This window comes from Nicotiana tabacum, chromosome 17 (assembly GCF_000715075.1).
Source record: "Nicotiana tabacum cultivar K326 chromosome 17, ASM71507v2, whole genome shotgun sequence".
Taxonomy (NCBI): Eukaryota; Viridiplantae; Streptophyta; class Magnoliopsida; order Solanales; family Solanaceae; genus Nicotiana; species Nicotiana tabacum.
In genome coordinates this window covers 28515570-28541440 of record NC_134096.1, presented here as the reverse complement: position 1 = coordinate 28541440, position 25871 = coordinate 28515570, and the positions used below count along the sequence as shown (strand labels likewise).

General features: G+C 40.2%; 1 protein-coding gene across 1 annotated transcript; it reads left to right on the top strand.

Moving 5' to 3' along the window:
• Positions 1–20221: 20221 nt before the first annotated feature.
• On the top strand, positions 20222–23462 carry LOC142171755 (uncharacterized). The gene is made up of 2 exons (XM_075235454.1): positions 20222–20555; positions 23371–23462. The coding sequence occupies exons 1-2, from the start codon at positions 20222–20224 to the stop codon at positions 23460–23462; spliced, it is 426 nt and encodes a 141-aa protein (XP_075091555.1).
• Positions 23463–25871: the final 2409 nt, after the last annotated feature.

The window sequence follows — 25871 nt, the reverse complement described above, 5'->3', positions numbered from 1 at the left end:
AATATCTGCACTTCAAACCATAGGCCGACAAGGCCATACAAACATCTATATATATGACATCTATCTACAAGACTCTAAAGAGTGCATAAACGTCATAAGGTCGTGAAAGGTTGCGCCATACCCATAACATATATACATAAGCATATTGACTCCAAAAGGCAACTTCGGAGCAAATAGAGTGCAACAACACCTTCCGTTGAGCTGGTGACCTACTGGGAGGATCGTCAACCTACCTATCGGGACCTCCGGGCATGAAACACAGCATTCCCGAGCAAAATCGACGTCAATAAGACTAAATTAACAAGTACGTAAGGCCGATAACAACATAAGGAAATACATCAATGTAATAAAGGAATAAGAAACTCGACCTTGGCTCTATATTGCCATTGTGGGCCATGATACACATGAATATATTATATATGTGCATATCATGCCATCGTTATATAATATGCACGTGCATATATATATATCATCATCAAGCCTCTGTGGGCATCATCATCATCATCATAATATCACAATATCCACCTGATTAGGGGTGCGTCTATAGCGTCGTTCTCTCTTTCTCTCTCTCTCTCTCTCTCTCTCTATATATATATATATATATATATATAGAGAGAGAGAGAGAGCCATCAGTCTTGGGCTTCAATCAATATATGCCTTATACGGAATCCTTATGTATTCACTAGAGCTTAGTCTCCTCTACTCTGAATCTACAATCAACAGTAAGGACACCAACATTACCATAATGAACTTAACAACTTTTATCGAGAGACGAACTCATTTTATAAGAAATCAGATAGCATCTTCCTTAATTTATTCACTTCCCCAAACGACAACAACAACAAAAAATCACACACGCACAAAATCTTACAATACATTCTACCAAGCTCAAACAATCAACAACAACATGCCTATGATTTTTAGACAATTGGGTTGCACCTATATCGCTTCCTTCTAATTAAAACCAACACCAAAAACAACAAGAATAAAATCAACAACAACACATCCAATATACTTTATAAAGAACAAGCCAAAACCTAGCTCAAAAACCTTCCAAGAAAGTCCCATATTCACAACACCTCAACTTCACTTTCAAACCCTTGTTCTTCTTGTTCTCTTTATTACCCAAGCTTTCTATTGCCCAAAAAAGAATAAGCCTAAGTAGTAGAGTGTAAAAAATACCTTATCACACTCCAACAACCAATTTTTAGAGCTTCACTGCTAAGAATTCCTTAATCAACCACGAAGGGAAGAGAAGCAAGTTAGCAATTACCTCAGGATTCCCGACATTTGATTTGCATTGTTTTCTTTGGATTTCAGTCTTGGGTGATATACAGACCTTTAAAGAGAATTTATGGATGTATAGGAACTGAAATGAGTGAGAAATGACTAAGTTATTAAGTCTCATCATTTTTAATACTTTTAGAAACTTCCACCGCTTCAAGTGGATCACAACGGGGATGCCTCCGCAGTCTCGCAAAAACGCAAATATCTCTCTACCCCAACGTTGTATCAACAAATGGATTAATGCGTTAGAAACTTGACTCGTGGAACTTCAATTTGGTGTGTGTATCACCCGGTAACTTCAAGTTTAGAGGGAGTAAAGCTCAGTGACATTAGACCTAATTTTTAGTAAAATGTATGAACGTAATTTGTGACGACTTTTGTTGACTTTTATTTTGCAACTCGCTTGACTCCAAAACTTAACACATGACTATCATACGACCAAAATACCTAATAAAATCACCTTGTTATCATATTAATCACCCTAGTATCACCCCAAAAGTATGTGTTATAACATTTCGAACTTGACGACTTTCGACGAAACTTATTTTCTTTAATTTGATTAGCTTCTAAACATTCAAACCCTTGCGATACTTCATTAAAACTTGTTTTAACCCATCATTATCTTTGTAAAGTCTTTCAACTCACCGACTCATATTGATTCACTTAATATGAATTCTAACATGAATGTACGGGATGTAACATATACGGTTCAACAAGGTGGTGCCAAGGAGGGGACTATTGGTGATGACAGGATATTGAGGCATTAGGGTCAAAACTGTTTTCCACAGGCGGATAGTTTGCGGGATTTGATTCGTGATGAGGCTCACAGTTCACAGTATTCTATTCACCCAAGGGCTACGAAGATGTATCATGATTTGAAGCAATATTATTGGTGGAGAAGGATAAAGAAGGACATCTCATTGATCATGTCGCACAGTGTCTAAATTGTCACCAAGTCAAGTATGAGCATCAGAGACCTAGTGGTGTGCTTCAGAGGTTTTATATACTGCAGTGGAAGTGTTAGTGTATCAATATAAATTATGTGGTTGTGTTGCCACATACTTTGAGGAGATTTAATGTTGTGTGGGTCATTATGGATAGACTGACCAAGTCTGCAAATTTCATTGCAGTCATGACTTCTTACAGTTTTGAGCAATTAACTCGGATTTACCTTAGGGAGATTGTTTTTCTGCATAGATGTGTCTATCATTTAAGATCGAGGCACTCAGTTTACATCATATTTTGGAGAGTAGTGCAGTATGAGTGGGGTACACTGATTGAGTTAAGTACAAAATTTCATCCTCAAATGGACGGGCAGTCCGAGCATACCATTCAGATCTTGGAGAATATGTAGAGCATGCGTCATTGATTTCGGGGGCTGGTGGGATCAGTTTCTACCATTAGTAGAGTTCTCCTATGACAACAACTACCACTCAAGCATCCAGATGGCCCCATATGAGGCCTGATATGGGAGATGATGTGGCTCTCTGGTTGGTTGGTTTGAGATTGGGGAGGCTAGGTTGTTGGGCACTGATCTAGTTCGTCATGCTTTGGAGAAGGTGAGGTTAATTCAGGAGTGACTTCATATAGCTCAGTCCAGACATAATAGTTATGCTGATGGGAAGGTTCACAATGTAGATTTCATGGAGAGTGAGAGGGTTCTTCTATGATTTTTACCTATAAAAGGTGTGATTAGGTTTAAGAAGAAGGGAAAGTTGAGTCCTCAATAAATTCGTCCATTTGAGGTTTTAGAGAGAGTGGGGTGAGGTGGCTTATAGTCTTGCTTTGCCACCCAGATTATCGGGAGTTCATCCTATCTTTCATGTTTCCATGCTTCGGAAGTATCATGAGGATCAGTCACATATATTAGATTTTAGTTTAGTGTTGTTGGATGAGAACTTGGTATGAGGAGGAACGCTGGCCATTCTGGATAGGCAGGTTCAGAAGCTAAGGTCAAAGGATATTGCATTGGTAAAATTTCAATTGAGAGGCCAATCAGCCGAGGAGGTGACTTGGGAGGCCGAGCATGATATGCGGAGAAGATATCCTCATCATTTTGGCATTACAAGTGATGTGATTCTTCGAGTTTACAAAGAACCAACCAACCAGGATCAAGATCTTGAAACGAAAACGTAGTTTGTGGGCGATTTCAAGAAATAATGTAGCTCAAGTTTTAGGACTCAGAATATGGTGGTTCAAAAACGAGGTGAAAGATGACGATCTGAACTATAAGAAAGTCTATTTACTCATTCAATGAAAGTTCTGATTCCATTATATCAAAAGAATGAATTTAGATTAAGAAACGTATTCTTGAATGATGAAGAACTAAACAAGTTCCTAAAGTCACCACTTGGAATCAATTAACGTGACAAAGAAACACCACACGCAAGTGAAAACAAGATAAACAACATCACCACCTTGCATGGAACCAAAAATAAAGATAAAGAAGACAAAATAGAGAAAAATACTCTATTGCAAATTAGGGTCAAAGCTCAAAAACATGAATTGCATTCTACAAGGCAAGAGAACCCTTTATACATGCCTAGAGTCTCTTCTTTGATGATTATAATTCCTATTCTAATAAGGAAATAAAATAACTAAAGACAAGGAAAGTAAAATCCTTATTCTACAAGGAAAAGAAACAAGAATCCTACTAAAAGGAAAATCCTTATTCTAAAAGGAATAAAATAAATTCTATTTTAAGAAGAAATGGGTATTGGCTTCTTGAAATCAATCTTGGGCTTTTCGAACTTGAAAACACGTCCATACACCTATTCTTGGGCATGTAGGAACTTGTTTTTAGCGAGCTAAATAACAAAAGGCTAATATAGCTTCTTGAGTTGCATTTGCATCAACAAGTATATTCTAAACTCGTTCAAAGACGAACAATTGTCTAAGATGGGGAGAATGTAATGACCCGGTCGGTCATTTTGTGTATTTGTTCCCTATATCCCTATTTTAATATTTTCCATATGTGTATTTGTTGTTTTATGACTTGCGGGGTTGATTAGTTTGGCTTCAGGAATATTCGGGAGTGAATTGGAACACTTAGTGTCATTTATGAAAGCATTAGTTATAAGAGTTAACCGAGTGACTTTTGGGTAAACGACCTCAAAATGGTATTTTGATAGTTCTGATGGATACGTACGGTGATTTTGAACTTAGTCGTATGTCCATATTTGGATATGGAGGTCGCTAGGTTGATTTGACTCTATTTGGCGAAAGATGAAAATTTGAAGGTTTGAAAGGTTCATAGGTTTGTCCGTGAGTTAACTTTGGTGTTATTGGGTTTGTATTACGGAAGTTGGAATAAGTTCATTATGTCATTATATAACTTGTGTACAAAATTTTAGGTCATTCGGAGTTTGGTTAGACGTGGTTCAAAATGGGTTTTTAAAGTTTGAAAGTGGATTAGTTCATTAAACTTGAATTGAGGTGCAATTTGTAGTTTTGATGTTATTGTGGGACTTGTTACATTTTTGGACTTATTTGTGTGATACGACGGGGTCGTGGGAGCGTCGGATGAATTTTGGATGGGTTCCAGATCATTTCAGGTTGAATTATCAGGTCTGGTTCTGGTATTTTCGTACATGTGAGGTTTTGTCGGCCGGTGCAAGACTGTAGATGTTGACAGTGGGTCGCAGGTGCGGAGGAAAGATAGGGAAGGAGCATACCGTAGATGAGGAGGCCTAATCGCATGAGCTATTGTGTAGGTGCGCTCAGGGGACCACAGAAGCAACGTTTTAAACGAAGAAGCAAAGGGATAGAGTTTAAGTGATTTCCTCATCTACGTGGGTTTTCCGCCAATGCGACATTTGGACCGCAGAAGCGGAATCACTGGGCATTGTCATTTATAATCGAGGATTTGACCCCATTTATCATATTTTGAGATTGGGAGCTCGGATTTGGGCAATTTTCACCACTTGGATTGTGGTAGGTGTTCTTGACTTGTATTTGATTTTATTTCATGATTCTATCTTTGATTTTTGTCTTTGGTTGGTGAATTTAAGAGGGGAAAATTAGGAGTTTTGGTAAAAAAATTTAAAGTGAAAAATATAGAATTGAATCCCTATTTGGAGTCGATTTTGGATGAAACTTATATTTAGACTCCTATTGGGATGGGTGTCAGGATTTGTGACTTTTGTCGGGTTCCGAGAGGTGGGTTGGGATGACTTTTGTTTGAAGGTTCGATATTTATTGGTTGGGTTCAATTATTATGGCCTTGTTTGACGTTATTGAGTTGTATTTGGCTAGATTCAACTAGTTTAGACGTTGATTTTAGAGGAAAGGCTATTTTGGGAGTAGGCTACCGTCTGAAGGTAAGTCTCTTGGCTAACCTTGTAAGAGGGAAACCCCTAGGATATGAGTTGTTTGCTATGTGTTTGCGGTATTGGGGTGGTGTATATACGTGGTGGCGAGCGTATATGCATTCACCGAGGGTAGAAATTAAATATTTCATTTTTGTTTGAATATGGGCTCGTTTGATTCATGATTTATTTGGCTATGTGACTACGTTTGCTCTATTATTCATGTTAGAAATCATGCCTAGACTTATGATCAATTATGAAGGCATGGGAACTTATTCTTGATATGCTAAATTGCTTAATTGCCTGTAGTCACATAGAGATTTCATGAGAACATAACCGTATGATATTAATTAAGTCTTGTGCACCTTTTATCTATAATTCTTGAGCATATACATGCATTTAAATAATGGATACATGATTCAGACTAAGGATTTTAGCACGAAGGGTAAGCGTGCAATTTAGATATAATTATGGCACATTGGACTTGATGATTGGACATTAATTAATGGGGGATGCTATTATACCCCTGTTGTGCTTGGATTTGGATACGTCCCTCCGGAGTCAAGTGATAATCCATGTTACTTTGGGCCCTCTGAGTGTGGTTAGTACATGGATTTTTGTCACGACCCAAATCTCAAATGTTGTGATGGCGCCTATCACAATACTAGGCAAGCCGACAACCACAATAAACCACGCATTCTTCAAGGTTGAAAACATAATAAAATAAGCTTAAGAGTAAAATCTCATAAATATTGATACGAAAATACTGCGACTCATTATAGTATTCCCCCAAAATTCGGGTGTCACTGAGTACATGAGCATCTATACAATAACATGGTATGACTGCTGAAACAATGTCTAGGAAGGTAGAACAATATAAATAAAACTAAAAGATAAAGGAGGAGAGTTAAGGTATGCGGATACCAAAGCAGCTACCTCGTGAATCTACGAACTGATAAAGCTCACAAATCAGCAACCACCATACTTGGAAGCACCTGGATCTGCACACGAAGTGCAAAGTGTAGTATGAGTACAACCGACCTAATGTACTCAATAAGTTACAAGAACAAACCTTGGGTTAAAATCAGTGACAAGCACAACAGGTACAATCCAAATACAAAATTTAACTATACAAAAATATAGACATGCTTTCAAGTTTAACAGTTAAGCCCAAAATAGATATAATATGCCAAGTGTAACTAGAATGAGGAATGATACATCTCTATATTTACATGTCAATCATGCATGCCAACTGTAATGCAACACGGTAGTAAAATCATATGGATACTCTCGGAGCTTCAATTCACTCAGTCCTCCCCTTCACTCAATCCTCACAGTCACTCATTCCTCACAGTAACTCATTCCTCCCAATCTCTCGGCCCTCGTACTTGGCACTCGCTCTCGCACTCATTAGGTACTTGCGCTCACTGCTGGTGAGTCAGACTCCGGAGGGGCGGATCCTGCCCAAGTGCTATAATAAGCTAATCATGGCATGAATCAATAAAACCCGTTACGGCGCGCATCTCGATCTCATAAATATCCTTATAATAAGGACCTCGGCCTTACTTAGTCACCAATCTCTCTAGTCTCTCGGGCTCACGAATATCATGACAATCAACCCAAACAATAATAGATGTGATTGAGTACATAATTGCAAATTAAGAAAGTAATTCAACAGTAACATGAACTCTGTGGGTCCCAACAGTACCAGCATATAGCCTAAGCATGATTTCTAACATGAATCATAGCTCAATTTCTCTAACACATGGAATGTATATGGATAATGACAAGATTATTTAACTACACAGTTTTACAGAATCGACCGAGTCACAATTCCAATGATGCACGCCCACACGGCCATCACCTAGTATGTGTGTCACCTCAACACCAACCATATAACACGTAATTTAGGGATTCATACCCTGAGAATAATGTTTAGAAGTGTTACTTAGCTAAAACCGCGCAAATCTCTACTCCAACTAGACCTTGCCTCGCAAATCAGCCTTCGAATGACTCGAATCTAGCCACAAACAACTCGATATATCAACACACGCTATAAGAATCAATTCCATATGATAAAGCTAAGTTCTTAAGCAAAAGTCAAAAACTCAACTGAAAAAGTCAACCCCGTGCCCACGTCTCGAAATCATACCAAATTAACAAAATCCAAACACCCATTCAACCACGAGTCCAACCATACCAAAATTATTCAAATCCGATCACAACTTGACCTTCAAATTCTCAAATTAAAGACTATGAAGTTTCTACAATTTCCCCAATTTTTCCAACCCAAAACACTAATTAAATGACAAAAACAAAGATAGATTCATGTAATTTAACCAAATCCGAGTTAGAATCACTTACCCCAATCACTTTCTTGAAAATCCCTCCAAGAATCGCCTCACTCCGAGCTCCCAAAGTCAAATTATGAAATATAACTCTAACCCTCATTTTGATATTTTATATTCTACCCAAAAGTGCTCCTTCGCGAACACGGAAAGTGCCTCGTGTTTGCGAAGAACAAAACTCAGCTGCTAAAAATTAACTCTACGCGAACGCCTATAGACCCATGTGAACGCGAAGACGAAACATCCCTGACCTACGCGAACACGGACAGCCTCACGCGATCGCAAAGAACAACGCATGGAATCCCCAACTTATTTCTTTCTCTACGCGAACATGACTTATCCCACACGTTCTCGATGCACTGATGTCCAAAGCTTCACGATCGCAGTCCTCATTTTGCGACCGCATAGGATAGAATCCTAGCTGCCCAAAATTAATCTACGCTATCGCGGACCATCCCATGCGATCGTGTGTAATTAAACCAGACTTACAACATTAGCAATCTTCCAATTCAAATTTCCAATTCGTTAACCATCTGAAATCCACCTGAGGCCCCCGAGACCTCAACCAAACATATTAATAAGTCCTAAAACATCATACAAACTTAATCGAGGACTCAAATCACATCAAACAACATCAAAAATATGAATCGCCCCTCAATTCAAGCCTAGTGAAATTAATGATTTTCCAACTTCTACAATCGGTGCCGAAACCTATCAAATCAACTCCGATTGACCTCAAATTTTGTACAGAAGTCATAAATGACACAACAGACCTATTTAAGCTTTTATCACAAACGTGCTTCGCCCGGTAACAACAAAGTCAACTCTCGGTCAAACTTCTCAACTCTACAAACTTCTAATTTTCCAACTTTTGCCATTTCAAGCCAAAATCACCTACGGACCTCCAAATAAATATCCGGACACACTCCTAAGTCCAAAATCATCATTCAGATCTATCAGAACCATCAAAACTCCATTCCATAGTCATTTACACTTAAGTCAACATCCGGTCAATTCTTTCAACTTAAGATTCCAACCTTGGGACTAAGTGTACTAATTCATTATGAAACATCCTCGGAACCAAAACAACTACCCCCGGCAAGTCACATAACAATAATTGAGCATAAAATTAGCAATAAATGGGGGAACGGGGATACAACACTCAAAATGACCGGTCGAGTCATTACATACTCCCCCCTTAAACAAATATTCATACTCGAACGTGTCTAAAATCATACCTTAAGTCTCAAATAGGCGTGGATATCTGCTCTGCATCTCCTTCTCGGTCTCCCAAGTAGCCTCCTCAACTGGATGACCCCTCCATTGCATCTTCACTAAAGCTATGTTCTTTGACCTCAACCTTTGAACATGTTGATCCAAAATGGCCACCGGCTCCACTTCATAAGTCAATTCACCATCCAATTGAACCGTGTTGAAGTCCAAAACATGAGACGGATCGCCGACAAACTTTCAGAGTAATTGATACATGAAACACTAAATGAATACTCGATAGACTAGGCGGTAGTACAAGCTTTAAGCCACCACCCCAATCCTCTCAAGCACCTCAAACGGGCCAATATACAGACGGATCAACTTTCTCTTCTTACCGAACCTCATAACACCCTTCATGGGTGAAACTCTGAGCAGTGCCTTCTCTCCCACCATGTAAGCAACATCACGAACCTTCCGATCGGCGTAGCTCTTCTGTCTAGACTTCACCATGTAAAGCTGATCCTGAATCAACTTAACCTTGTCCAAAGCATCCTGAACCAAGTCATTACCCTATATCCTATCCTCACCTGGCTCAAACCAACACACTAGAGACCGATACCGTCTCCCATAAAAAGCCTCATACGGATCCATCTGAATGCTCAATTGGTAGCTGTTATTGTAGGAAAACTCAGCAAGAGGCATAAACTGATCCCAAGAACCCCCAAAATCTATGACACAAGCGCGTAGCATATCCTCCAATATCTAAATAGTGCGCTCGGACTGTCTGTCCATTTGTGGGTGGAATGTTATACTCAACTCGACCCGTGTGCTCTCCAAAACTGTGATGTAAATTGCATGCTCCGATTTGAAATGATGAACTCCGACACACCGTGAAGGCGAACAATCTCGCAGATCTAGATCTTAGCCAGCCGCTCATAACAATAAGTAGTCCCAACTGGAATTTAATGCACGGACTTGGTAAACTGATCCAGAATCACCCAAATATCATCAAACTTCTTCGAAGTTCGTGGGAGCCCAACTACGAAGTCCATGGTGATACGCTCCCATATCCACTCTGGAATCTCAAGTCTCTGAAGTAATCCGCTCGGTCTCGGATGCTCGTACTTCACCTGCTGACAATTTAGGCACTGAGCTACAAACCCCACTATCTGTTTCTTCATCCTCCTCCATTAATAGTACTACCTCAAATCCTGATACATCTTTGTGGCTCCCGGATGAATGGAATACCGCAAACTGTGGGCCTCCTCAAGAATCAACTCACGTAGCCTATTCACATTGGGCACACAAATTCGACCATGCATCCGCAACACCCAGTCATCTCTAATAGTAACCTCCTTGGCATCACCGTGTTGAACTGTTTCCTTGAGGACAAGAAAATGGGGATCATCATACTGACGCTATCTGATGCGATCATATAAGGAAGACCGAGAAACCAAACAAGCTAGGACCCCGACTGGGCTACGAAACATCTAGCCTCACAAACTGATTGGCTAAGGCATGAACATCTGATGCAAGCAGTCTCTCACCAACATGAATAAATACAAGGCTACCCATACTCACCGCCTTTCTACTCAAGGCATCGGCCACCACATTGGCCTTCCCGGGATGATATTAAATGGTAATATCATAGTCCTTTAGAAACTCCAACCATATCCACTGCCTCAAATTTATATCCTTTTATTTGAACAAGTGCCGGAGACTCCAATGATCCGTAAATACCTCACAAGACACCGTAGAGATAATGCCTCCAAATCTTCAATGCATGAATGATGGCTGCCAACTCCAAATCATGAACATCATAGTTCTTCTCATGGGGCTTCAACTGGCGCAAAGCATAAGCAATCACTCTACCCTCTTGAATCAAGACACATCCAATACCAATCCAAAAAGCATCACAATACACTATATAGGAGCCTGACGCTAAAGGAAAACTAGAATTGGAGTTATGGTTAATGCAGTCTTGAGCTCATGAAAGCTCTCCTCACACTTATCAAACCACCTGAATGGTGAACCCTTCTGGGTCAACCTGGTCAAAGAGCACTGCAATGGACAAGAAACCCTACACGAAGCGATGATAATATCCGACCAAGCTGATAAAACTCTGAATCCCAATAGCTGAAGACGATCTGGACCAACTCTGAACCGCCTCTATCTTCTTTGGTTCTACCTTAATCCCCTCACTGGACACCACGTTCCCCATGAACGTCACCGAAATGAGCCAAAACTCACACTTGGAGAACTTGGCATAAAGCTTCTCCTACCTCAACCTCTATAGTACTAACCTCAAATACAGTGCATGCTCCTCCTGGCTACGTGAGTACACCAGGATATCATCAATAAATACTATGACAAAAGAATCAAGATACGGCTGGAATACATTGTTCATCAGATGCATGAATGTTGCTGGGGCGTTGGTCAGCCCAAAATACATCAATAGGAACTCATTTTGACCATAGCGGGTCCTGAATGTTGTCTTTAGAATATCCGAGTCCCGAATCTTTAACTGGTGATACCTAGACCTCAAATCAACCTTAGAGAACACCCGAGCTCCCTGAATCTTGTCAAATAAATCATCAATTTGCAGCAAAGGATACGTTTTCTTGATTGTAACTTTGTTCAACTGCCTATAGTGGATGCACATTAGCATAGTACCATCCTTCTTCTTCATAAATAGAACCGGCGCACCGCAAGGCGAAACACTAGGTCTAATAAACCCCTTATCAAGATGCTCCTGAAGCTGCTCTTTCAATTTCTTCAACTATACTGGTGCCATACGATACAGAGGCATAGAAATGGGCTGAGTGGCCGACACCAAGTCAATACAGAAATCAATATCCATGTCGGGTGGCATGCCCGACAGGTCTGCATGAAACGCATATGGAAAGTCTCGCAGTACCAAATCATAATTAATAGTAGGAGTATCACCACTAACATCTCTTTAAAAGGCCATATATTACAAATACCCCTTCCTAACCATCCGTTGGGCCTTCAAATATGAAATCACCATGTTGGGAACATAATCCAGAGAACCTCTCACTCGATCCTTGGCAACCCCGACATCCCCAATGTCACGGTCTTAGCATGACAATCTAGAAAAGCATGACATGGAGATAGCTAATCCATACCCAAAATCACTTCGAAATTAACCATACTAAGTAATAAGAGGTTAACTCTAGTATCCAATCCTCCAATAGTCACCAAACATGACCGATACACACGATTCATAATAATAGCATCACCCACAGACGTAGATATATGAACAGGTGAAATTAAGGACTCACATGGCATATCCAAGTAACGAGCAAAATAGGATGATACATAGGAATAAGTAGAACGAGGGTCAAATAATGTGGAAGCATCTCTGTGGCATACTGAAAAAATACATGTAATCACTGCATCTGAAGCAACAACATCTGGCTTGGCAAAAATAGCATAGAATCGAGCCTGACCACCACCTGATCGGCCTCCCCTCTAGGGCGACCTCTAGCTGCTTGAGCCCCACCTCGAGCTGGCTGGGCGGGTTATGAAGTAACTTGTGCAATAGTCACTGCCTGACCACTCTATTGAACTCAACCTCCAAAGTGACGGGGACACTGTATCCACACATGACCAAACTCCCCGTACTTAAAGCAACTTCCCACTAGTGGTGGGGACTGAATCGGGCCCTGAGAACCAGAAGAACCTATCATAGATTAACCTTGAACCGATGGAGCATGGGATGAACTCTGAGTTGGGAGAGCATTGAGAGATGACTAACTTGAACCATGCCTAGTTGATGCACTGTGAAGAACCTAACGAGCCATCTGAACGGGTCTATAAGGACGACCCCTGATGTGGTAGGACTGCCCCTAGAAGGAACACCGCTGAAACCACCCGAACCACGAGGCCTCTTGGCCTCTCTCTGCTCACACTCCTGACTGCGTCCAACTCTAGTCGCCGAGCAATATCAACCAACTCCTCTAACCTAGCACCTGATGCATTCTCCTGAGTCATAACAAAACGCAACTGATAGCTGAGGCCATCAATGAACCTCCTAATCCTCTCCCTCTCTGTTGGAACCAACTAGATCGCGTGATGAGCCAACTCTGAAAATTTCATCTCATACTGGGTAACAGTAAAACCCTCCTGGTGTAGCTGCTCAAACTGCCTATGCAGCTCCTCCCTGCAAGTCGATGGAACAAACTTCTCCAAAAAGAAAACAAAGAATGCGTGCCATGAAAGTGGTGCAGCATCAGCTAGCTTGCTCCGCTCTTAGGCCTCCCACCATCTAAAAGCTGCCCCATCAGCTGAAAAGTAGTAAATGAGACCCCACTAGTCTCCAGAATACCCGTCGTGCAAAGAATCCACTGGCACCTATCCAACAAGTCTTTAGCATCCTTTAACTCAGCCCCACTGAATGTTGGAGGCTTGAGCCTCCCAAACCTTTCTAGTCTCTTTTGCTCCTCATCACTCATAATGGAGCCCACCTGGGCCTGAGAAACTACAACATGTTGGGCTGGTAATACCCCCTGGTGTGTGGAGTCCCTGCATCACCTGCTCTGGACTACGAGCAGCGGGAGTCTGAGCATCTCCCTCATCCTGAAAAGTGGTTGGAGCGGCCGGAACTGTAACCTCCTAAGCAAGGCTATTGCAAATAGTTTATATCTGGGCCAGATCATCCTCAAGGCCTGGAATCACAATGGGCACAGTTGGTGCCTAAGAATGTCTCACCGGCTCAACCACATCTGAAATATGCTCCTGAGATGGAGCAATTGGTGGATCTACAGGTGCTTCTCTAGTTGTTGTACAAGCTGCACCTTAGCCTCTTGTAGCCCTAGTTGCTGGTACTAGTTGACGTCCGCATGGTCCGGTAGCATGTGCCCTCACCATCTGTGAGAGAATAAAATAACAGAAGTTTACTTTCTGGAATCAATAAATTCGCATGACAAGAAAGTGAAGTTTTCCTAATGGTTTGGCAGTCTCTCGAAGATAAGTACATGCATCTCCATACCGATCCGCAAGACTCTACTAAATTTGCTCATGACTCGTGAGACCTATGTAACCTAGGCTCTGATACCAACTTGTCACGACCCAAATCTCACATGTCGTGATGGCGTCTATCGCAATACTAGGAAAGCCGACAACCACAATAAACCAAGCATTCTTTAAGGTTGAAAACATAATAAAATAAGCTTAAGAGTAAAATCTCATAAATATAGATACAAAAATACCCCGACTCAATACAATATTCCCCCAAAATCTAGGTGTCATTGAGTACATTAACATCTATACAATAACATGGTATGAGTGCTGAAACACTGTCTAGGAAGGTAGAACAGTATAAATAAAACTAAAAGATAAAGGAGGAGAGTCAAGGTCTCTGGATGCCAAAGCAGCTATCTCGGGAATCTCCGAACTGATAAAGCTCAAAAATCAGCAACCACCGTACCCGGAAGTACGTGGAACTGCACACGAAGTGCAGAGTGTAGTATGAGTATAACTGACCCAATGTACTCAATAAGTAACAAGACTAACCTTAGGCTGAAAGCAGTGACGAGCTCAACAGGTACAGTGTAAATACAGAATTTAACAGTAAATAAATGTAGACATGCTTTCAAGTTCAACAGTTAAGCTCAAAACAAATATAATATGCCAAGTGTGACTGAATGAGGAATGGTACATCTCTATATCTACATGTCAATCATGCATGCCAACTGTAATGCAATACAGTGGTAAAATCATATGCATACTCTCGGAGTATCAATTCACCCAGTCCTCCCATTTACTCTATCCTTATAGTCACTCATTCCTAACAGTCACTCGTTCCTCACAGTCACTCATTCCTTCCGATCACTCTGCACTCCCTCTCGAAACTCTCACTCGGCACTCGCACTCGCACTCGCACTCATTAGGTACTTGCACTCACTGCTAGTGAGTCAGACTCCAGAGGGGAGGATCCTGCCCAAGCGCTATAATAAGCCAATCATGGCATGAATCAATTTATCCTGCTGCGGCCCGCAGCCCGATCTCATAAATATCCTCACAATCACGACCTTGTCCTCTCTCAGTCACCAATCTCTCCAGTCTTTTGGGCTCACGAATATCATGACAATCAACCCAAATAGTGATGATATCATGTATTAATATATGGCAGCATAGACTGACATATGATATGCAAATAATAGACGTGACTGAGTACATAATTGCAAATTAAGAAAGTAATTCAATAGTAACATGACCTCTGTGGGTCCCAATAGTATCAGCATATAGCCTAAGATTGATTTCTAATATGAATCACAACTCAATTTCTCTAACACATGGAGTGTATATGGATAATGATAAGATTATTTAACTACACAGTTCCTGCGGTGCACGCCCACATGCCCGTCACCTAGCATGTGCGTCGCCTCGACACCAACCACATAACATGTAATTTAGGGATTCATACCCTCAGAACCAAGTTTAGAAGTCTTACCTACCTCAAACCGTGCAAATCTCTACTCCAACAAGCCCTTGCCTCGCGAATCGGCCTCCGAACGACTCAAATCTAGCCACGAACAACTCGATACAATCAACACAAGATATAGTAATCAATTACATATAATAAAGCTAAGTTCTTAAGCTAAAGTCAAAAAGCCAACTCAAAAAGTCAACTCAAAAAATTAACCCAGGCCCATGTCTCGGAATTCGACAAAATTAACAAAATCTGAACACCCATCCAACCACGAGTCCAGCCATAGCAAAATTACTCAAATCTGATCAAAACTCGACTTTCAAATTATCAAATTAAAGCCTATGAAGTTTCTACAATTTTCCCCAATATTTCCAACCCAAAACACTAATAAATGACAAAAACAATGATAGATTGATGTACTTTAACCAAATCCGAGTAAGAATCACTTACCCAATCACTTCCTTGATAACCCCTCAAAGAATTTCCTCAATCCGAGCTCCCAAAGTCAAATTATGAAATATAATTTTAACCCACGTTTTTATATTTTATTTTCTGCCCATAAGTCCTCCTTCACAAACGTGGAAAGTGATTCATGTTCGCGAAGCACAAAATTCAACTGCCAAAAATTAACTCTACACGAATGCATACAGACACATGTCAATGCGAAGATGAAATACCCCTGACCTACGCGATCGTGGACAGCCTCACACGATCACAAAGAACAACGTGTGGAATCTCCAGCTTCTTCCTTTCCTATACGCGAACGCGACTTATCCCACGCATTCACGATGCACTGATGGACAAATCTTTGCGATCACGGTCTTCATTTTGTGACTGCATAGCATAGAATCCTTGCTACCCAAAATAAGCTTACGCGATCGCGGACCTTCCCATGTGATCGCATATAAGGAAACCGGACCTATAACATCAACACTCTTCCAAGTCCAAATTCCAATCCGTTAACCATCCGAAATCCACCCGAGGCTCATGGGACCTCAACCAAACATTTCAACAAGTCCTAAAATAACATACGAACTTATTTGAGGCCTAAATCACATCATACAACATCAAAAACACGAATCGCACACCAATTCAAGCCTAGTGAAACTAATGAATTTCCAACTTCTACAATCGATGTCGAAACCTATCAAATCAACTCCGATTGACCTCAAATTTTATACACAAGTCATAAGACACAATTGAGTTATTCCAACTTCTAGAACAAAAATCTGAGTCTGGTACCCACAAAGTCAACTCTCAGTTAAACTTCTCAACTCTCCAAACTTCTAATTGTTTGGAATAGGTGCAAGATAATTGTTTGGGATGTAACTCTAGATAATTCCCATCTAATATTCAAGTGAGTCTCTCGAATTCACTCAATTATTAGTTCAAACGTTCAGCAAAAATTACTCTCTCGATTAAGTTTTAACCTCACAAGATGAACCAATTTAAGCACGTGAAGATATGCAAGAATGCATAGTGGATTGGTCTTTAGGAAAACCTCTCTCGATTATCCTCCTAACTAGGTTTAATCAATGATTCAACTTGCCTCTTTCGATTACTAAGAAGAATTAATGAACTCAAGCAACAATATAATGCAAAGATATCACAAGTTATGCCTCTCTCGATTATATGAACAAGTGAATATAGATACAACAATTAAATCATCCAAAAATGCTTCAATACATAAAACTTGAGTTATAATCCACAAACAATCATCAATACACCAAATACATGAAACCCTAATGAGAACTACTACATAGACATAGAGCAATTCATCACAAATAAAATTAAACTAGAGGAAAACTTAAATTCAATCCAAACTCGTGTCTTGAGTGAGGAAGGAATGATGAAATCCTTGTGCTTTTTCTCCTCCAACTCCTCCTTATCTTCCTTAGGTCTAAAGTAGGTCAAAAGTTTAGAAAATAAAGTTTTTCCATGTATTTATACCAAGTAGGGTCGGGCCCAAATGAAATCACCCTTTTCTAGCTGAAATAGGAAAATTTGCAAACTTATTGCTTTTCATGCGGCGCACTGTGCGTAGCAAGGTGCGTAGAATTAGTGCTTTTTCTTGTCAGACCACAGAAACCTAGCCTCTAAACTTTGTCAATTCCTGACACAAAATTACCTAGTGGCGTCGCACATTGCCTAGACCAGTGCGTCGCACTAGTGCATTTCTTTAGTTGTTGCTTCTTCCTTGATTTTTGACGTCCAGAAGTGATCCTCGACCCCCAAACATGATCCCAGCTTAATCCCTTGGGATTTTAATCAGACCTCAAAGCTCCAATTATTTGATTTAGCTCCACAATATCTACATAACTTAGAATCACTCCTACAAGGCATAAAACACACAATAAGTACATAATACTAGCAATTAAAGCTCGACACAAGTAAAGTGCATTAAATTAAAGTGAAATAAGGGACTGAAACACGTGATTATAGCCCACTATCACACATATTTTTGTGCAGATACTCAGGTGGGTCCTGGCAGAGCTCCCTAATTTGAGCTAGGAGACTATACGAAGACTTAGGGTGAGTTGCAATTCATTGTTTTACTTTGCAGTTCCTGAGTCCCTATTCTTTTCTTTTATTTCTGTCTATTTTATTTCACACAGTGCTTATGTATACATACTTGTTCTCGTTTTCATAGTTTGCTCGTGTACTTATGTCGCCTAGTCTTGGGGCGTGCTGTATATTCCATGTTTGGACTGTGTTAGGGATTTTTATCAGATATCATTACTATTGTGGACCATTACTATTTTATTTTTATGAAATATGTTGTTATTAATTAAATGTCATCGAGAGTAAGTACCTCACGACCCAACATAGGCTCTTAGTAATGGACCTAGAGATCAAGAGGTGTAGAAGGAGAGGGCAGTGTACGGGAAACCTAAGATCAAGTAGGGTAACTTAACTAAGGACAAAGCTCAGGAGTTGGGGGAGAGGTTGCTATCTATGAGGTCCTGGAGGAGTAGCGAGAAAAGACTAGTATGTGGACCACGACAGCGAATTGCATTAGGGTAATTGCTAGAGAGGGCTTAGGGGTCACGAAAGGTTATTCTAGGGGTCACAAAGGGGACTGGAGGTGGAATGGAGAAGTCCAAGGTAAAGTGGAAACCAAAAACGTGGCTCATTTGAAGCTAGCGAAGAGAAAAAACGAGAAGGAAAAAAGGACATATCGGAAGTGTTATAAGGAGGCAAAGAAAGAGGCGATGTTTGTAGTTTTGGCGGCTAAGACTGCGGTGTTTGAAAGTCTGTAGGAGGAACTCAGAGGCAAAGATAGGGACAAGTAGATGTACCGGTATTACAAGGTGAGTGAGAGGAAGCCCCATGACATGGACCAAGGGAAGTGCATCAAACATGAGGACAACAAATTATTGATGGACGAGGCACTTATTAGGAGAAGATGGCAGACATACTTCCATAAATTATTGAACGAGGAGGGGGATAGACGCATTGTGCTGGGTGAGTTGGAGCACTCCGAGAGTCAGCGAGATTTTGAGTATTGTAGGCGGATTACGGTAGAGGAGGTGGAATGGGTGATACGTAAGATGTGCAGGGGAAGAGCGACGGGGCCAGATGAAATCCTGGTGGAGCTTTGGAAGAATGTGGGCTAAGCAGGCTTGGAGTGCCTTACTGTGTTGTTTAATATTATTTTTAAGACGAAGAAGATGTCTGAATATTGGAGGTTGAGTATGATGGTTCTGTTGTATAAGAACAAGGTTGATATCCAAAATTGTAACAACTATAGGGGTATAAAGTTGTTAAGTAACATTATGAAGGTATGGGAGAGGATAGTGAAAGTCAGGGTGAAGAGGAGTGTGTTTATTTCCCAAAACCAGTTCGGATTCATACTGGGGCACTCAAATTTAGAAGCTATTCATCTGGTGAGGAGATTAGTTGAGAAGTATAGGGAAAGGAAGAAGGACTTGCATATGGTGCTCATTGACCTTGAAAAAGCGTATGACAAAGTTCTGGGGGATGTTTTGTGGAGGTGTGTGGAGGTTAGAGGCTTTCCGGTAGCATACACTAGGGTGATTAAGGATATGTATGATGGTGCTAATACTCGAGTAAGGATTGTGGGAGGTGACTCGGAGCACTTTCCAGTTGTAATGGGGTTGCACTTGGGATCACCCCTTAGCCCGTTATTATTTTCCTTGGCAATGGACATGCTGACGCGGCACATCCAAGGAGAGGTTCTATGGTGCATGTTATTTGTCGGTGATATACTATTGATTGGCGAGACACGAGGTAGAGTTAATGCATGATTGGAGGTTTGGAGACAAACCTTGGAGTCTAAAGATTTCAAGTTGAGCAGTACGAAAATAGAATACTTGGAGTGCAAATTTAGTGTTGGGACTCATGAAGTAGACATGGATGTGAAGCTGAAACTCATGTTATCCCCAAGATGGGAGGTTTTAAGTATCTCGTGTCTATTATCAAAGGTAACGAAAAGATAAACGAGGATGTCACGCATCGTGTTGGAGCGGGATAGATGAATGGAGGCTCACATCCGGTGTTCTATATAATAAGAATGTGATGCCAAGACTTAAGGGTAAATTGTTACAGAGTGGTGGTTCGACCAACTATGATGTATGGTACTGCAAAAGATGATGGTAGCTAAGATGAGGATGCTGAGATGGATGATTGGATGTAGCAGGGCAGATAAGATTAGGAATGAAGTTATTCAGGACAAAGTGGGAGTGGCCTCCATGGAGGACAACATGCGGGAGTCGAGGCTCAGATGGTTCAGGCATGTTAAGAGGAGAAACATTGATGCTCCTATTATGAGGTGTGAGAGGTTGGCCATGGAAGGTTTGAGAAAAGGTCGAGGTAGGCCTAAAAGGTATTGGGGAGGGGTGATTAGGCAGGACATGATGCTGCTTCACCTTAATGGAGACATGTCCCTTGATAAGAGGGTGTGGAGGTCGAGAATTGGGATAGAAGGTTAGTAAGTAGTTGAAAGATGATCCTTTTCTTACCAAGAGTATTAGTAAAACTCATGTCCCTTCATATTCTTAGATCTATATTATGTCAAGTTGTTTAGTTCACTTCAGTTATCATATTTCCCTGTTGCTATTTGATTTTACTTATTCTTTTCTCCTTATTTTTCTTCTCTCTTCCATTTCCTTCTTTTTCTTCTCCTTCTTCTTCTTCTTCTTCTTCTTCTTGCTCTTCTTTTTCTTCTTCTTCTTCTTCTTTTTCTTTTTCTTCTTCTTCTTCTTCTTCTTCTTCTTCTCTTTTTATTTTTCTTCTTCTTCTTACCTTCTCTGAGCCAAGGATCTATTGGAAATAACCTCTCTACTTTAATTAGGTAGAGGCAAGGTCTACATACACACTACCCTCCTCAGACACCACCTATGAGAACATACTGGGTTTGTTGTTGTTTTTATTGCTATTAATTAAAAAAAATGGACCCGAATTGTTGATTGTGAGTCTGCTTGCTTAGCAAGTTTGGCTAAGTGCCATCACGACCTCCAGGAGGGATTTTAGTCGTGACAGTATTGCACCTTCTCGTCCAACTCTCCGAATTGCCAAGCAAAACTTGAGATCTTGGGCCTCTTTCTCCCATTCAAGTTGGCGGACCCTTTCTAAAGCCTCTTTGATCTCTGAATACGTAGATTTCTGCTCTGAATCCCTCTCCTCCAGGGTTTGTGTCAACCTATAAAATAAGCTATTAGATAAGCAAAAAAAGAATAGGACCCTACAAAAAAAGAGGTGTGCAGAACTATACCTTGGATCCTGAGTACATCACATGGTTTTCTAGGGTTTTCATCGAAGACTTATCCATGTATTCTTGTTCTAGAGGCCAATAAAACCTTTGAACCACACATAAATCTTCTTGGGCTTGCAAAATACGTTCACATCTTAAGGTATTTCTACCAACACATGCTTCTTTGGTGCAGTAGAATCCTCGTGCTCCAGGCATGGCGGCACCTTTGGTAAGGATACAAAATATGGGTCTACCTCGAACCTTATGGAATTATGTTCCAGAAGTTTTGACCCCTCTGAAACAGCCTCAGACGACTCACTGAAGCCTCACACATGAGTGTCGTAGATTCTCCTTTTAGGCGCTTGTTGATACCCAATTTTGCCCTCACATTTTTTCAAATAGTATATATATTTTCAAAATATCAATTTTGCATCATTATTTTATTTACAAGATTTATACAAGTACTTTCCATAATTTTTGCAATAATAGCATATGTTCATGCATAATTGCTTTTTTATTACATTATTTGTGCCAAAATAGTATTTTATATTTTTATAATGCTAAACTTTTATTTCCAATCATTTTACTGCATAAGTAATATTTTTACTATTTATTAATTACTTGGATTAGTTATTGTTTTTATAAATTTTGTGTATTTAAACTATGGTCCAATTTTAAGCCAATTTCTGACCAAATTTGGCCCAAATCCTTAGCCCAACAGCCCAAGCCAAACGACCCCTTACTAACCTTGGTCGGTACCCATCTTCATGACCCGTCCCGTTCAATTTTTTAATCTTAGCCGTCGATCTCTCAGGATTAACGACCCTCGTTCATTCCCCCTTTTAATTAGCCCAACCCAGAAACCCTAACCACATTTCCCTAAGACCCGCCGCCTAAAATCCTCTCTACTCTCTCCTCTCAAACCCTAGCCGCCTCACTCAAATCTCTTCCAAATCTGATCAAATCATGGATTCTTACTACGATCCTCTTACCTTTTATGGATCATCTCATCGTTTCCTACAAGATTATGGTATTACATAGTACTTGCCTCAATTTTGGCAAGTATCAATCCATAAATCGGGTGCCACCTCCTTCAACCTTGGAGATTTAGACATTATTTCGTCTATATGAACTCACTATCGGCTATATGGTCCGATTCAGTAAAAATTTTGACCATCTGTGCTTTTCTTTTGAACTAGGGTTTACTTGATTTCCTCTTAAATTGATTCTGAACGATTTTGCATGCTTCTATTTCCTTATTTATGTTCGATTAATTATGTTTCCTTGTTTGGATGTTTATTTTGGCTACTATATAAACCCTTCCCGATTTTCCTTTAGACGGACCTAATTTTTGACTATTATTACTCTCACTATATGTTTCTCTCATTCGTTCACTTTTTCTGAGACACTTGAATATTTTCTCGAATCGTTGAATTTTTGTCCGCCTGAAAGCCATGGCCATAATACTGTTAAAATGACCTCCTCTAGTGCAAGCACTGCTCGGAGCCCTTCTCGAGGATCTTGTGAACTCTGAAGCATCAAGGATTTAGGGTTCTCTTTCAATTGCTTCTACGAGTATTCTAAATTCCTCACTCTTTTGCTCGTTTAACTTTGCTACTTGTCAGTGTCTTTGACTCTTACAATGTTAACTATTCTCCTTTCTGTTTGTCTATGACATGTGTGTTCTATGTGCTAATATTGTTTAAATTCTGTAAGGATGATTCAATTTCACTCCTATTCATGGACCCCTGATACTATATGCTTTACTGCCATTATATTGCTTTTAACAATCCCCTGCAGTTCTATGTTCCTTATTAGTTGAATTCAGTAGACTTCAGTACATGTAATATGTTTTCACAATAGGAATAGATTCTAGTTTTCTTAAGTACTTCCAGACTAATGTGTGTTCCCTACCTTGTCCTATATTCCCATGTTTGTGTTCTAGACCTTGTTGAGTTCTTCTTGCCCAAATGATAGGTCTATGAAGCTGTATTGATTAGCTAAAGCATGTTTGCATGACATTTAAGTTCTGTTGCATGTTTGGTTCAGAATGGCTTCTAGGACAAATTGCTATGTTAGTTTCCCTCCTATCTAGGCAATTGGCACAAATGGTTATGCCTGCCTGTCTCATTCCCCCTTAAGTGCTATATATTCTTATGAGTTAGGACACTGTTGAGGTTTATGGTAGACCATGATATTAGTTTGTTGCTATGCAACTCGTGGTCCTCATTATGTTGAATTGCATATCCCTCTAACTATAATTTTTTTGAATAAGGCTCACTTGTTTAAAGTCTTTTCTGACCTATTTTGGTTAATGTCTTGTGCTAAACTTAATTTTTGAGAGCTTAGCATGTGTATGTATGTCATGTTAGCTCAATATACTTGTTTCTTAAGCCCTCTTGTTTAACGAATCTTGTTCCCTTAACTTATAAGAATCGTGACCACTGTTAATAAGCTTTAGGACTGTCAGTTGGTTATCATGTATGGTTTTCACCTTTAAGCTTGGTATGAGTTTGTGTATGGCCCTGGGTGTGCAGCTGATACATTCTCACTCTGAAACATGTTGGGTCCTGGGTTCACTGTTCGTGTGAAAGGAGAAGCTTGCTCAAGGCCCAGGTGTTACTAGGTTATATTCTTTTGTGCCTGTTTTGTGTATTGGGCCAGTAGCCTTTTAATATATAATATTCGCACTTGTATTCATTATTTTGGGGTCTGTAATAATTTGTAAACAAAAACAGATGGGAAAATTAGTAAAAGGGGGTAGGGTACTCTAATTCTCACATAAATGGGTAGAAAGCATGCCTATAGGATATATGTGATCTATTCGCTATTTGCTTTTACATGTTTTAACTTAATGAATAGAAAGCCTGCCTATAGGAGTCACACGCACACACATCACTTAACTTGCCAACGCATGCTATTTCAAGTATTTGTCGTACCTGTTTCTACTACTGTGCTTTCTTAGATAGCATGTCTATAGGGCGTAGCAATGCAATATTCTACTTACCTAGGTGCCATGCCTATAGAACTTCGAATGACTAGTCTATCAATTTCCTCAATTATCATTGTATTGCTCATCTAGATACCATGCCTATAGGTTTAATAGTCAATCAGCTGCCCATATCATTTATACTGCTTAGATAGCATGCCTATGGGGATAAACTATATAAAATCAATGTTGATAATTCATGATTTTTGGGTCGTTTCCTTGCCTTTTGCCCAAACAATCTAGAAATCATGCCTATAGGTTTGTAACCTTCAAATACATTGCCTGCATATTGCTAAAAATCAAAATCACTTAGTAACCATGTCTATCACTTAGTAACCATGTCTATAGGACTTATAATGATTTAATCTGTACGTTAGCCTAAAATGCAGCATTGCCTGTTTGATATTTGAATCATATAGAGATCATGCCTATAGGACCAAAAGATTTTGAGTCTCAAGTTCGAAACGTTTTATTGCTTAATCTTAAAATCAGTCTGTATGATTCTCTGTTTATGTGTGGTGGCTAACATGAGCCAGTCTCTGTTGTTATGTGCGACTCTCTTTGTTCTTGAATTCGTGATTAGTTTTATAGTTTTTGAGCAGCCTAAGTAAGTCTAGAACCACCCAAATAGAGGTCCAAAGCCTCCTGGACCATAGGCATGGGACGGTAGTGCACGCATAGGCCGAGACTTAGAATTGAATTAGAACGCTTTAGGTAAACAACTTCAACATAGTAATCGGGTAGCAGGAGATGATAGTCTGTTCCCGTTGAATAATATGAGCAACTCCTATTTAAATAGAGTTGCGAAGTATTATTTGTGTTGCACGGGGTGATCCTTTAGGCTAAAAAACTTAGGACCCCTCCCCTCCTTTATATCCTTGCTATTCACACTTAGTCATTTAATATAGACAATTGTAGTCGTATCCTTGTAATCATTAAGATTTGTACCAATTCTCATTGTGTTATAATGAAACTTCTTCGACTTTTATATTTCTTGTTTATATGATCACCTAGCCTAATTACGTATTCCACATAGTCTTAAGTTCGGTCGGGACCCACAGTTGTGGACCTCGAAGAGTGCCTAACACCTTCTCTTTGAGGTAATTTGAGCCCTTACCCGATCTTTGGTGGCGTTGGCTAGTCAAACAGAGTTATTTGCAAATAGGTACCCTAACGCACCTTAAAAATCATTAGGTGGCGACTCTCCTCTTTTAATACCCTTATTTAAATGAGTTGTCATACGTCGAAGTCCAATTTTGCGAGAAAACGGGGTGCGACAGCACCATATGCTTTTTGTCGGGTCTCTGCTTCGTGGGTGATTTTGGCTTGTCATCATCCTCCACGAGAATGGTTGGAGAGGAAGGAGGGGGAGAGGTACATCTTCCTCGGGCTCGTCCCCTAGACGGGGAAGGGAAACTGAAGGCAGGACCCGAGAATTAATTTCCTCCTCTTATCATGAATCCCCCTTTTAATGTTCTTCAGCTTCTTCTGTTTCTGGCCTTAGGGGAAGAATGACCCTCCTCACCGGCTTTCTGCATCGACAAGGATGACTATTGGACAA